Genomic DNA, 12,981 nt, shown 5'->3' on the forward strand with positions numbered 1-12,981 from the left:
CAAAGAAACTGCCTATATTTTCTTTTTCCTCCATCATCATAGCAAATTCTGAATAAAGACAAAATAATAAGAAGAAAAACATCTTTTATATATATATTTATATATTACTCAATGATTCAAGAAGAAATTTGGAAAGACAACACCAATCTATATCTGGGCCCTCACAGTATGTGGGACCCAGTAGAGGAGTACTGATTTTTTTTGTTTTTTTTTTTATGGTATGGAGCAATTAAATTACTACTAGGAGGAGGCAAGAAGTCATGTTCACATGGGGCTTCTTTGTCTCCATCAATACAGGCATCAGCCTTGGGTTGGCATACCAGGTTGCTCCTTCAATGTGTAATAAAACCTCCTCTTATTATACCCTACTCTTTTCACACTCTTTTCTTTATTCTATATATTTTTGGCAGGTGTTCTATGTTCCCTAGCATGTGCTGCCCTGGCCTTACTCATGTGAAACCCACATGACTCCCATACCCACGTAATCTTAATTGTCATGCCATTTTATCTCTCTCTTTTTTTTTTTTTTTTTTTGAAAAAATAAAAAACTTACGATAGTGATATTTTATATCAGCTTTGGCATGTATATAAATTAAATTTCTTCTTCAAACGATCCCTCATTAGCAATTTAATCATCCAAATTACTTACCTTAATTAATTACTTCTCAAGTGCGTTTTCCTTTTTCTTTTCTGTTATACGTTGGATTCATCAACTTATTAGAAAGTTTTATTTCCTGATTTTTATCGTTATGAGTAAAAACCTGTCTGTAGGTTAGGTTAAAAATTTTCAATTTATTAGAAAATTTATAAATCAATTGATTGATTTTTGAACAATTTGATATTTCTTAATTCCGACATGTTATAAATAAATATAATCATGAGATATGGGGCGAACCAGCTTATAAGTTGTTTAAGCTTAGCTTTAAAAAAGCTCAGCTCAAATTGAATTCGGTCCTACAATCATCAAGATTAATTATGAGTTTATAAGCTCATATATGTAAGACATTTATCAAAACTTATTGACTTCAAATAAGCAGGTTTTGACTGAATTTGAATTTAAACCCCAAGCTAATTAGAAGCTTGAGTTTAAAATTTTCTAACTCATTAATTTTCAAGCAACACAAAAGCCTATCGAGCCGAGGTTCGAACCTAATTGAACTCAGCTAAACTGATTTACTCCTAAATAATTTAATCAAGTGTATTTACTGATGATAATTGATTAATTATTCTGGATTAAAACATTATTTGGTTAGTCTTTCATGTCAATGTCCCTATATTATTAGTAAAATATAAACATTTGGCTGTGGTTAATGTCTAATTGCGATGTTGGTGTCCTGGTGATTCTGGACACAGCCTTTCTTAATCAATTCTTTTCATGTCTTTTTTTTTTAATCGTTTGCATGAAAAGCCAATTAATTAGCTGTTTCCTGACCTTAACTCTGCTTTACTTAACAATCATACCTGTTCTTGTCAACCTAAAAGGTACTGATTAGCCTTTCTTTTTGTTAGTATATAATATAATCTTACCCCATTATTAATTTTTCATTAATATTTAATTTCTTTTTTTTAATTAATCATATTTAACGTTCTTTCATCCCTGTATAACTCATTTCGAGTTGAAAATAATTAATAACATGAAATAACATATCATAGATTTGCTAAGAGATTAAACAGTTGAGAATTTCTTTATGGGTAATTAAAGATTTAAGTGATAAAATATGAGGTTTAAGATTCTTTAAACTTGAAACTGAAATAGTCCACCTACTTAACTAATTAATAATTAAGTTAATTAAATAAATGTTGGTATTTGATTAAATATTAACACACATATCAATTTAGTTATAACAACAAGATATCAGTTTATTAATTTATGGCTAACCCTAATGTTCTAATTACTCCACAACCAATTATAAACTTGAAACTTGCAAATATAATATAAGCAACAAAAGCCAAGAAATATCTACGCACATGCATATATACATATACATACATAGTCAAATACATATATAGTCAACAAGAAATGGAAATCGACCAAAATTCCCATTTCTTTCCAAAATTTATTTTCTTTATTATTATTATTATTATTATTATTATTATTATTTATTTTCTTTCTTCCTTTCTTATTGAGATGGACTATATATATATATATATTCTTAATTAGCCCTTTTAATATATCTCGAATACATTAATAAGGAGTACCAGACTCCTAATCACATGCAAGTATCATGGGTAGTTTTGACAGGTATTGGCCGCGTATCAAGGAGAAAATAAATTATTTTTATTTTTATTTTTATTTTTTAGTGTGAATAGAATGCTCATTATACAAAAGAATCAAATTTTGGAATTAAATAATATTTTAGTGGTAAAAAATTATCATGCATTAATTGCTAATTGCTAAATGAAAAATTATTGGATGATGACAAGTAGAGCAGACGAATGCAATAATTTTGTTGTTCATAAAATTATCAGAAAAAGTAATCCAACATAAAATGGAACTTTGATCATTGTGGCTTTGTGTTGTCTGCTGTCACATCAAAATGAAATTGAGAGAGAGACAGAAATGGGAAAATTGTAAATAAATCTTGGTAATTAACTGTTTAATTACTTAATTTGTCAGTAATGATACTTTTTAAATGAAGTAACTAAATAGCAAATATCAGAGACAAATTAATAATTTACTAAATAATAAAATTGAGGTAATAATTAGATTAAAATTTAAATTAAGATTAAATAGTTAATTACCCAAAAATTTATCATCACCCCAACAATCACAAATTTAAACCTACAAGATAAAGATATTATTATTTATTTAAGTTTTTATTGTTTTATCATTATTTAATTAAATTTAAAATTTGAATTTTACTAATTTTTTTAAAAAAATTTATATAGTGATGTTGCCACTTTTTAATGCATGGTAGCTTGAGCTGCGGTGTTATTTAATTAACGATTAGTGGAATTATTAAAGATTAAAATAATTTTTTGACCACCACCAATAAGCTATCTACACTACAGACTCTTCCATATCTTTGATTAAGATTATTTATACTTATATTCTAACCTATATATGATTAATTTTAGAAATCTGCTTGCCCTACAAAAAAAAAAAAAAAAAAAAAAAAGAAAAATTCAAAGAAGTATGTGGTTAGTCATTAAAGTCGCCATTTCAGTGATACCCTTGACTTGGTAGAGAGGATCATGTGAAAAGTGACGTAATGGTGGATGCCAAATGACCATCGATGAGCAATTAATTAATTATAGGTATTTATTATTATGTGTGGTAGGTAGTATATTATTGTTATATGAACACATGACCTTCATGTTAGCATATCTTTTCCTAGTTTTTATATATATTACTATAAAGTATCTTCAACTTCTCTAATTGAGTCGGTTGCTACAATTCCTACCAAAATCAAGAACATGTAACAATTTATATATTTGTGTGTATAATGTAGCTATATATATATATATATAAATATATATAATAGAATTATAATATATTGTAATGAATAAAAAATATTTAGAAGTTATGGTGAACAAACAGCCAATCCTATGATGAGGATACTATAATGTATTTTAAGCTCAATATTGTATTTGATTATTACCATGTTGGAAATTTTGGATATTTGATATGATAGTATCTTCTCTACATTTATTATACTAGATATTTCGATTTTAGTCCTAAGGATGATTTCATATTTTAAATATTTTTCATTGGTTAGTTCTAAATATAAAATTCTGGTTCACATAAAAAAAAAAAGGTATGTTCACTTGCTAATTAGGTGATGATTAAGATTTCTAAGTCATTCAACAGAACTAATTTTGTCGACAATAATATGATAATTCATCTTCTCCTTTTTTAAACCAAAAGGTGTTAATCCACTCAAGCTGTGGTGTACAAAATTTTTTTAGTATCCAGACAAATGCATAAAAATTTTCATCTTGTTTATTAATAAGAGTTCGATTTCTCTACAAAATACTTTAGGAATATAGATATGGTAGTTCTAAGTCCATCATAGCGACATAAGATAATGTTACATTTAATATCTTGATCAATTGGATTATTTCTTTATGGATTCTGGTATATACGAAACACTTGTAAATGTCTTTTCAAGTATTTCTTTTTCTTATTTGCTTTGCTACATGTCTTATTTCAAGATTTATTAGAGAAATGACTCGATCTCTGTACGCATAAAGTGGTCAAAAAATACCCTAATCGTAATTTTTTTTTTTTTAAAAAAAAAAGAAAGAAATATAAGTTACTTTGATTGTTGAATGGATATATTTATAAACATGTAGTGTTACTCATTGATGAAAAGTTGCATAATAAGTAGCAGAAGTATATCTTTAAGATCATATCATCATATAATTGAGTCAATGCACATGCATACATATATTTCAACATCCAAAACCTATCTTTCTATAAATTTAGCGGTTTAACTTAAAGTAAACGAAATCTTCAGTTCCAATAATTGAAACTCCTCAACTGCTATATTATTACACAACAACAATAATGCCTTCATATTTTTACTTATTTTGCCTCTTTATTACACAATTATGGGTTGCATGCATCTTATAAAAACCATATCAAATCCTTCTCTCTAAATTTTGTTACTAAAATTGTTATACATATAAATAATGATCATCAAATAATTAGATCCATTTAATTTTTTTTTTTTTTGCCCAATAATTGAATTTCTCGTTCACATTTGTTTTTATCAATTTAAAGAAAGTTTTCTTGTTTAGTTTTGGGCTATGGATGGATACTATTTATGGGCATGCTTTATTTCCAAAGACCAAGTCATTATTTATTTTTTTATTTTTTTGTAAAGACAAGGCTTGTGATTGGTTTAAAATTGGCCGCAAAAACGCGTAAACGTCCCCGACGCGAACTTTTTAAGCACTAATTAATCCTCTTATCTATAAAAAATTTATTTCAGAAAAAAACAGAAGTTTGGACTTTTTGGATTGCTTGTAAGAAACTCTTCCTAGATCTCTCGCCACAACTTGCGTCGGTGGTAACAACTTTGAACATGAATAATAACAACCTAGACAGTTATTGACTCAATAGTGATTCCTATTTATCTATTTTTTCTTCCTATTTTTTAAAGATTAAATAGGTTGACAAATTTTATGAGATTGGCATATGCCTAGATTCGATATATAAGTCCACTCATAAAATTGAAAATATTTTTTTTATTAAAATGAAAATATTTCTATCCATATGCTAGAGAAAAAAAAAAGAAAAAAAAGAGAAGTATAAATAATTTTTAAAAAATTCATATTTTTTATTGGTTATAGACCTTGTCTAGGTAACTTTGGTCCTGCATGTCATATTTTTGCCCGATCTATGGGCTACTCATAGATCAAAACAATGGAAAATGAGAAAAAAATTACCTAGATTGGGTTTATAACTCTAATTATAGATCAAATCAATGAAATTAAATATTAAGAATTGTTATTAAAATGAGAGTATTTCTTACTATGTAATTGGAAAAAAAAAAGATAAAATCGGATCACTTTTTAAAAAATTATTGATTTTACTTATTTGGCGGGTCATGAATAATCTAAGTAAGTTTTTTCCATCAAAAATAATTTTTTATTGAAAAGTGAGTATTTATTACTATTCAATGGAAAAGATAAAAAGATACAATGAAAACAAATTAAAAAAAATTTCTATTTACATTAGTTTAGTATACAACTCATTATTATAAATTCTATAGTTGTTTTATTATTATTCTTCAATAAGGAATTCTTTAGTGGTTGATTGTTAATTTGTCATAATACTTTATGACATAAAAAAGTTAAATTTAACATTTTTATTTTTTAAAAAATGTTCAAAACATATATAAAAGAAGGAAATAAATTAGAGGGTCATAACCTAACCTTAGATAGATTAACAAAAAGCATTAGTGTGAAAACAAATGCACATTGACCTTTAAAAAGGCTTTTGACCCACGCAAACTTTCCACCACCCACCCACGTAGTAGATAAATCCACATTTTGCTTAGTATGTGTATTATGACTGTATGTTGTTAGTCCAGTCCCTTCTCACACGGCTTAAAGAATGCCAATCACCTCAATACAAACAGTGTCGTTTTAAATGATCAAGATCAAAGTCGGTCGAGACTCTTAATTAATGCATGCGTCATCTTATGGTGATGGGGATAGCTGTGGCGGAAGACGACGTCGGCAGCTCGCTCCACCACCTTTTTTTTTTCCCTTAATCTAAGTTAGCTCCGCCGCTTTGCCGTTATTGTTGTATATATGGATTTGTGTGCTTCTATTTATTAACACATGTGTCAATTACTAACATAATTATTTATGGAGAAAAAAGTGGATAATTAATTAAAATATCATTTTTCATTAATTATGTCAACTCATACTAATCACATTATCATACATATATGCTTTGAAGAATTTGAGAAGATTTTTTTTTTTTTTTTTTTTTTTATAACGCTAGACACAAGAGTTTACAAGTACAAGAACAAATTAATTAAAGGATTTAGAGCCACTGCAAGATCCATTGAAACAACTGGACTTGAGTGCTTTCTAATATTACAAAAGAAAAAAAAAATATCCACCAAAAATTATTTTGGAGTAAAAAAAAAAAAAATAATGGTGTTGACGTGGACTCCCCCTTGATGTATGTGGGTGGGTTCTTAACACATGAACAAAAACCAGACTATCGTTCTTCAGGCTCACGGTCATGAAACGACAGCCGGAAAACCCACTTGGTGAGAGATTTCTTTCTTGCATTTTTTGTCGTCTGATGTTGGCTAAGGCTCGACATCGAGTCAACAAAGGACTTTAACCGATCCAAAGCTAGGTTTAATGTTTCTTCGGACATATTAGCGAAGCAGACCCGAAACCAACCCGGTTCAGTGCAATGGCAAGAAGAACCGGGAGAAATATTTAACTTAACATCATAAACAATTTTTTTCCATAGCTCCATTTCTGCTTCGAATGTGTTGGATTTTAACAGATGTTTCATGTTAACCCAGCAAAACAAGCCTGCATTGCTCTTCAAACAACTGATACCGGCTTTTTCAAGGCCTTTTACGAGCAATTTTTGCCGGTTCTTAAGCCTTCTTTGATTTTCTTGAATATAGTTCTTTGTAAACTTTTTATCAGAAAGAAGAGCAGCTAAAAGATATTGGGTTTGAGAAGAAACTAAACCAAAGCTTGACATCTTAGTTGCTGCAGAAACAACCGTATCATCGTTTGAATAAATTGCACCAACTCGAAATCCGGGTAGCCCAAGATCTTTTGATAGACTATAAACAATGTGTACTCTACTCCACACTTCAGTATTTTCACATTTTCTATCTTTCAAAACTTCCATGATACTGACGAACGATGGCGAGCTAAAAACAGTGCCTGAATATATTTCATCGCTTATTAGATGAATTTTTTTGGCTGTAATAAAGTTTACAAGAAGATTTAATTCACTTCTTGTCATTGATGTGCCTAATGGGTTTGAAGGGTTTGTGACCAAAACACCCTTAACTCTTAAGTTTCTTTTTTCAGCTTCTAGATAAGCTTCTTCTAGAGCTGATGCGGTAATTTGAAAGCCGTTTGAGCTTGTACAATGAATTGGTACTATTTCAACTTCGGTTCTCCACTTGAGATCTCTATCAAATCTGAAAGAATAATGTAAAGTAAGATTAGAATTTTGAAACGTACATTATATGCATAATTGATAAGAAACTTTATTTTTAAGTTACAGGAAAAGTGTATATTAAGATATAACATATATACGCACCCTGGATAGTATGGAGTTGGTAGAAGAAAGGCCTCGCCGGTCTGTGCTAAACAAAACATTAGAGTTTCATTAGCAGGAGTTGCACCAGCAGTTAGTACTATTTTGTTTTGATCAAACGTTACTTTGTTTCCTCTTATTTCTGCCATAAAATCCACCAATGCCTGCAAAATTGTTCAAAAACATTTAGTTAGATATATGTATATATTTAATTCATTTTTTTTTAACTGGAAAGCAGACAGAATTTTCAGTCCTGAAGTTTTGGTATGCAAGACTTAAGGAAGGAGAAAGATAATTACTTTTTTGAAAAGAGGGAGGCCATGGTAATCTTGAAACAGAGCAAGCTCTCTAAAAATGGATTGACCATCTTTCTTGAAGCTTGCAGCATCAGGATTGTTTGCAAGCCAAGATTCAAGATGATCAAAAGAGAGTTGATTCTCTGCAAGACCCATTTGAATAATTCCTGTTGGATTCTTGATCTCATCGTATGGGTTCTTCTCGTATTCCTGCCATCCTAGGAAGTAAGAAGAATCTTGGCCATGAGTGTTGCACATGGCTTTTCTAGACAAGAGGCTCATTTTTTTTTTTTCTCTTTAGCAAATTAAAAGGATGTGATTATGAGTGTATGTATGAGAAATCTTTTGCAGGAAAAAGAAAGAAAGGAAGTATGAGCAAGAAAATAGAATGTTTGAGAGAAAAAGAAAAGATTATAGCTTTTCAAGAAGAGAAGAGAGAAATGAGTTTTGGTTGTTGTAGTTGAGAGATGTATAGGATATATATACAGTAGCCTAGTAAGTGAAGAAAAGCCACGACAAGAATTACAAAGACAAATTTGACCATAGAGACAGGATTTCATTTTTTATTTATTTGTTTTTTACTTAAATATCAATTTTTTTATATTGCAAGAGAAATGAAACTTATACGCGCTTTCTCCACCGCCCCATAGCCAAAAACATTACACATTGTTGTGCTCATATTTGGTTACTACATTTTCAGGTTACCCCTAATAATATTCTTGATTCTTTTATTAATTAAAAAGAAAAAAGAAAAAAACAATTAGTTCTTGATTTTATTGATGGAAAGGTATGCTTCATCAACTACAATGCTTGCGTAGAGTTATTAATTATAGAATATTATATATGTAGTAAGAAGACAACAAAAAAAAAAAAAAAGACTTCAAAGAGAAAAAAGATGATTTTAGTAGTAGTAGTAGAAAATAGGAAAATTAATATAGTACTACTGTCTAAATATGCTGCTCTTCTGACACCAAATCTTGGAGAAAATTGTTGAGAATCTAGCCCTACGAGCAAATTAATTAAATTAAATTCAATTATATATTTAATATTGGACTTATAACGAGTTAGGCTTACTTTTAACATAAAATGGCCTAAGCCATTTTGGTTGGTTCACCCTTCATATTATATATCCTTTTAATTAATTGTATTTATCCGATGTGAGATTACTCTCGTAGTCCAACAAAAATGGCTTAACACTGACCCGCATAAACTAGCTAAGCTCCTAATGGTTAACTCAGTGGCTCCAAACTGGCTCCACCATTGGGTCCATATGCTTCCTGCCCTTGAATCCAAATTAACCCAGTATCCAAGCATGTCGGCCATTAACCTTCATTAGTGTTTTTTTGTTTTTTTGGGGGGTTCTTTTTCTAATTTATCAAACATTGTATTTGATTCGTCTAGCTTTAAGTTTATTTTAAATTTTAAAATAAAGAACAACCCCCCCCCCCCCCCTCCCCCTTCTTTTCTTTTTTTGTTTTTTTTGGAAAATGGAACAGAACCCTTTTTGGTTTTTGAAGTCAAACCTTCAAAATTCTAGTGGGAATAATAATATTATAATAATAATATATAATCCTATAATATTCCTTCTATTCTATAAAGATTAATTTTTTTTTTATTCGTCTCAAATTATAATTCATTTTCTTTTTTTTAAATTTATTATTAATTTTAATTTTTTTAATACATTCTTATTTAATATGTGTTGTTATAAATTATTTTTTCCTATTTTTTGTTTCATTAGGAGGCAATGGGTCTAAAATAACACAATATGTTACACAATAGCAAAAGAGTCTTTGCTTGATTTACTAAATCGGTAACTTTATACTCCTCACGCTAATGAAAAGACCAACCGAATTATACTTAGTTGATAAATATTTTTCCATTTGATTATTTATTGAAAGTGACATGTAATGTTAATATAGGGTATATTAAGAAAATATAAGCAAGATTTATTGTTGAAATAATATTAATTTTTCTTTTAATCTATGTAAAACATAAACAAATCTCTTTTTTTTTATAGGATAGAGCGAAAGGAATATAAGATACTGTGCAGGGTATAATAGAGTATGTACATATATAGAAGTAGATGAAGATCTTTTTTGCTTATTAAAGGCACGTCGGCCAAGATTAGCCTATTAAATGTAATTAATTTTATGGGTTCAACTTATAATTTAAGAAAATGAGATCTTTTCTTACTACTCTATCGAAGTCCTAATAATATGACATGTTAGAATTATATGTGCCATTGTTAATTTCGAAATGCATGGTCTGCCCTTCAATTACCTTTCTAATTGCATTGTTCAAAAATAACAAAATTTTCAATCAGGTAGTTGCCCAAATTTCATGGCCTTTAAATCAATTTTTTAAGTCAAATAATGCAAGTAGTTAAGGTTGGATGATAGGGACGGTGGAGATTAGTTGGTTTAGTTCGTTATAAATCTTTGTTCTACAGCAAAAAAAGGAAAATAAAAAATAATAAGCAATAATTGCTAACAACCTCTTCTACCAGTCTCCGCCCTTAGTTTTTGGCTACCTGATTTATAGGTCTCCCATTGTAAATAGGTAAGTAAGAACTAAAACCATTAGAGATGATTTTGGAAAAAGTGGAATAAAAGGAACTATATTGAATATAGTTAATTTTCTGACGGCAACAAAAGATAAGCAAAGGGTTGGTGAGGCAATTCCTTCCGCTCCCAGATTTTTAGATGACCTTTCTGCTCTTTAAGGAAAAATGTAATCTTTTTTGTTTTTGATTTGTTGCTATAAATTTAATTTAGTGAGTGACAGCTCATGATATATCACTTTCTTCATCTTTTTCTGGAGTTTGCACGGGTCACTTTTCACTTGAAGAAACTACTAGGAACTTACCCTAATTAACCTAAATTTTTTAGAGCCTAAAAACTTCAATATATCATATGGTTCTTGCAAATTAATTACAAGTGTTATAGTCTGGTTATGGAGTTCTCACTGTTGAAAATATTTTACTTCTAAATCGTATGCTTCAAAAGTTGCTAATGAAGTTTAATTGAAGTGGTTAGTGGAGGTCCTGAGACTACAAGGTTCACAGTTCGATATTCTTTTACCCGTTATTGGAATACTTCATACCGTGATCTCCATAAATACAGCTTTCCAGTTTGTCCTGCGTTATATTAAGTTTGTAAGTCTGGTTAAATTATATGCGGTAGCCGATCATCAATACATTGATTGATATAGCAGGGTAGTGATGAGATAAAATGTGAAAACATGGAAAGTGACCAAAATTGACTAATGAATAAAAAGAGGAGAACAGTATTATTGTCTCCAGAATCTGGGTTGCTAAAGCCATAAATTCATGCGATAGCATAAAAATTAATACATCCAATTATAAATGCTTAAGAAGTAACTAGAGATAGGGTCCCCCAATTCTTACTATTTGGGTAGAATGATCTGATTGATTTGCAATATGTGAACATTTTATTTTTGACAGGCACAACCAATACATTACTTATGGGACGACAAGGGCAAGACATGATGCGAAATCCCAATAATGTGATATGTAATGTTATAAATATATACAAAACCCTAATTTTAATTTTCTTTTTCCCTTTTGTTTACCAAATAAACTACATTAACTGTTTTTGTATTTTGGGTTGATCTATAGATTCAAGAACCTGTTTCTTGAACAAGAAAATTATTGGTTTGTCTATTTGATCCAGAAATTTATGCATGCTAAGCTAGCAATTTTTTGGCTTATTGTATTTTTAAGCCCCTTTCATGAGGGTATTGTTTAGCACAAATGGAGCAGCAACATATCTCCTTTTCTGCTTAGGCAAGATTAAGACTTTTTTTTTTTTTTTTTAATTAAGGTGGTGTTTTTATTTTTAAATTACACTTACACCAAAGTCCGAATATATATATATATATATATATATCGTTACAAAGATGATTCTAGTATTGTAGAAGCAATTTTTTTTTTTTTTTTTTTTTTACAAACATAATTTATCAATAGAATCAAAATCTCAAGTATTATAAATAAGTTTAGGAAAGTACATATGATCCATTCCTCTAGATTGCATATAGAAATAGAGTTTGCTAATCTCTAAAAAAAATAAAAAATTATTGAAATTCTTTTGAGTAATAAAATTAATATATATGACATTAAATCTTTTTGTTTAATATAAAATTTTAAAATTTTAACCTTGCAGGTAAATTGATATTTATTAAATAAATAATAATTCATTAAATTGATAAAAATTATTATAGTCGAGACAATTTCAATTCAAAATTTTTCATTTTTTACATCTATATATAAAATAAGAAGATAAACTAGATTGACGTTGGAGGCTGAGATTTAATTACGGTTGAAAAACACTGAGAGGAAAGAAAGGGAAATATATAAAAATAATTGAAGTGGCCACGTGGTTTGTTGAAGAAGAAGGGTTATTAGGGCATGTGAAACCATGGTTAAGGAGGGTCCACCACAGCCCACTCAAACACATACATAGAGATAGAGAGGGCTTGACGAAGAAGGGACCATTTAGGTGACCTCAGTCCGTTGGTGACAACTAACATGATAGCTCACGTTAGTCCATTCCTCATACAATTCCTAGGAGACACTCTCATGGTCCATTAACCCTTTGCTTCCTTTACTTCAATAACGTAGGCCCCTCTCTTCAGTCTTTTTGATATCTATATTTCCATTTCTTCTACACCTAATACCATGAGAGCGGTCAACGAAAACTACACTTACCAACTTAACTATTTTTATATTAATAAAACACGTAAATTGCAAGATGCATGAGAATATATATAATTTTGTTTTTGCGATCCTCTTGTTAGTCTCTTCATTTTCATAGATAATGGGTAATGTCTAGTTTGAATAATTTGTTGTAGAAACTAGTTTAGTTGAAGGTTATAACCAATTATGTTTAACTAACAATCGATGATTAA

The 12,981-nt window shown here is 29.3% G+C and overlaps 1 protein-coding gene across 1 annotated transcript; it reads right to left on the reverse strand.

Annotated features, from left to right (window-relative positions):
* Window positions 1-6,447: 6,447 nt before the first annotated feature.
* On the reverse strand, window positions 6,448-8,490 carry LOC105639890 (1-aminocyclopropane-1-carboxylate synthase 8). Its single transcript, XM_012224076.4, has 3 exons — window positions 8,059-8,490; window positions 7,763-7,923; window positions 6,448-7,640 (listed from the first exon to the last, which is right to left on the reverse strand). Exons 1-3 carry the CDS (start codon window positions 8,335-8,337, stop codon window positions 6,683-6,685), a joined length of 1,398 nt encoding a protein of 465 aa, XP_012079466.1. The 5' UTR covers window positions 8,338-8,490; the 3' UTR covers window positions 6,448-6,682.
* Between the last annotated feature and the right edge of the window lie 4,491 nt (window positions 8,491-12,981).

Source organism: Jatropha curcas, chromosome 3 (assembly GCF_041381405.1).
Source record: "Jatropha curcas cultivar XTBG-Jc1 chromosome 3, XTBG_Jcur_1.0, whole genome shotgun sequence".
NCBI classification, from domain to species: Eukaryota; Viridiplantae; Streptophyta; class Magnoliopsida; order Malpighiales; family Euphorbiaceae; genus Jatropha; species Jatropha curcas.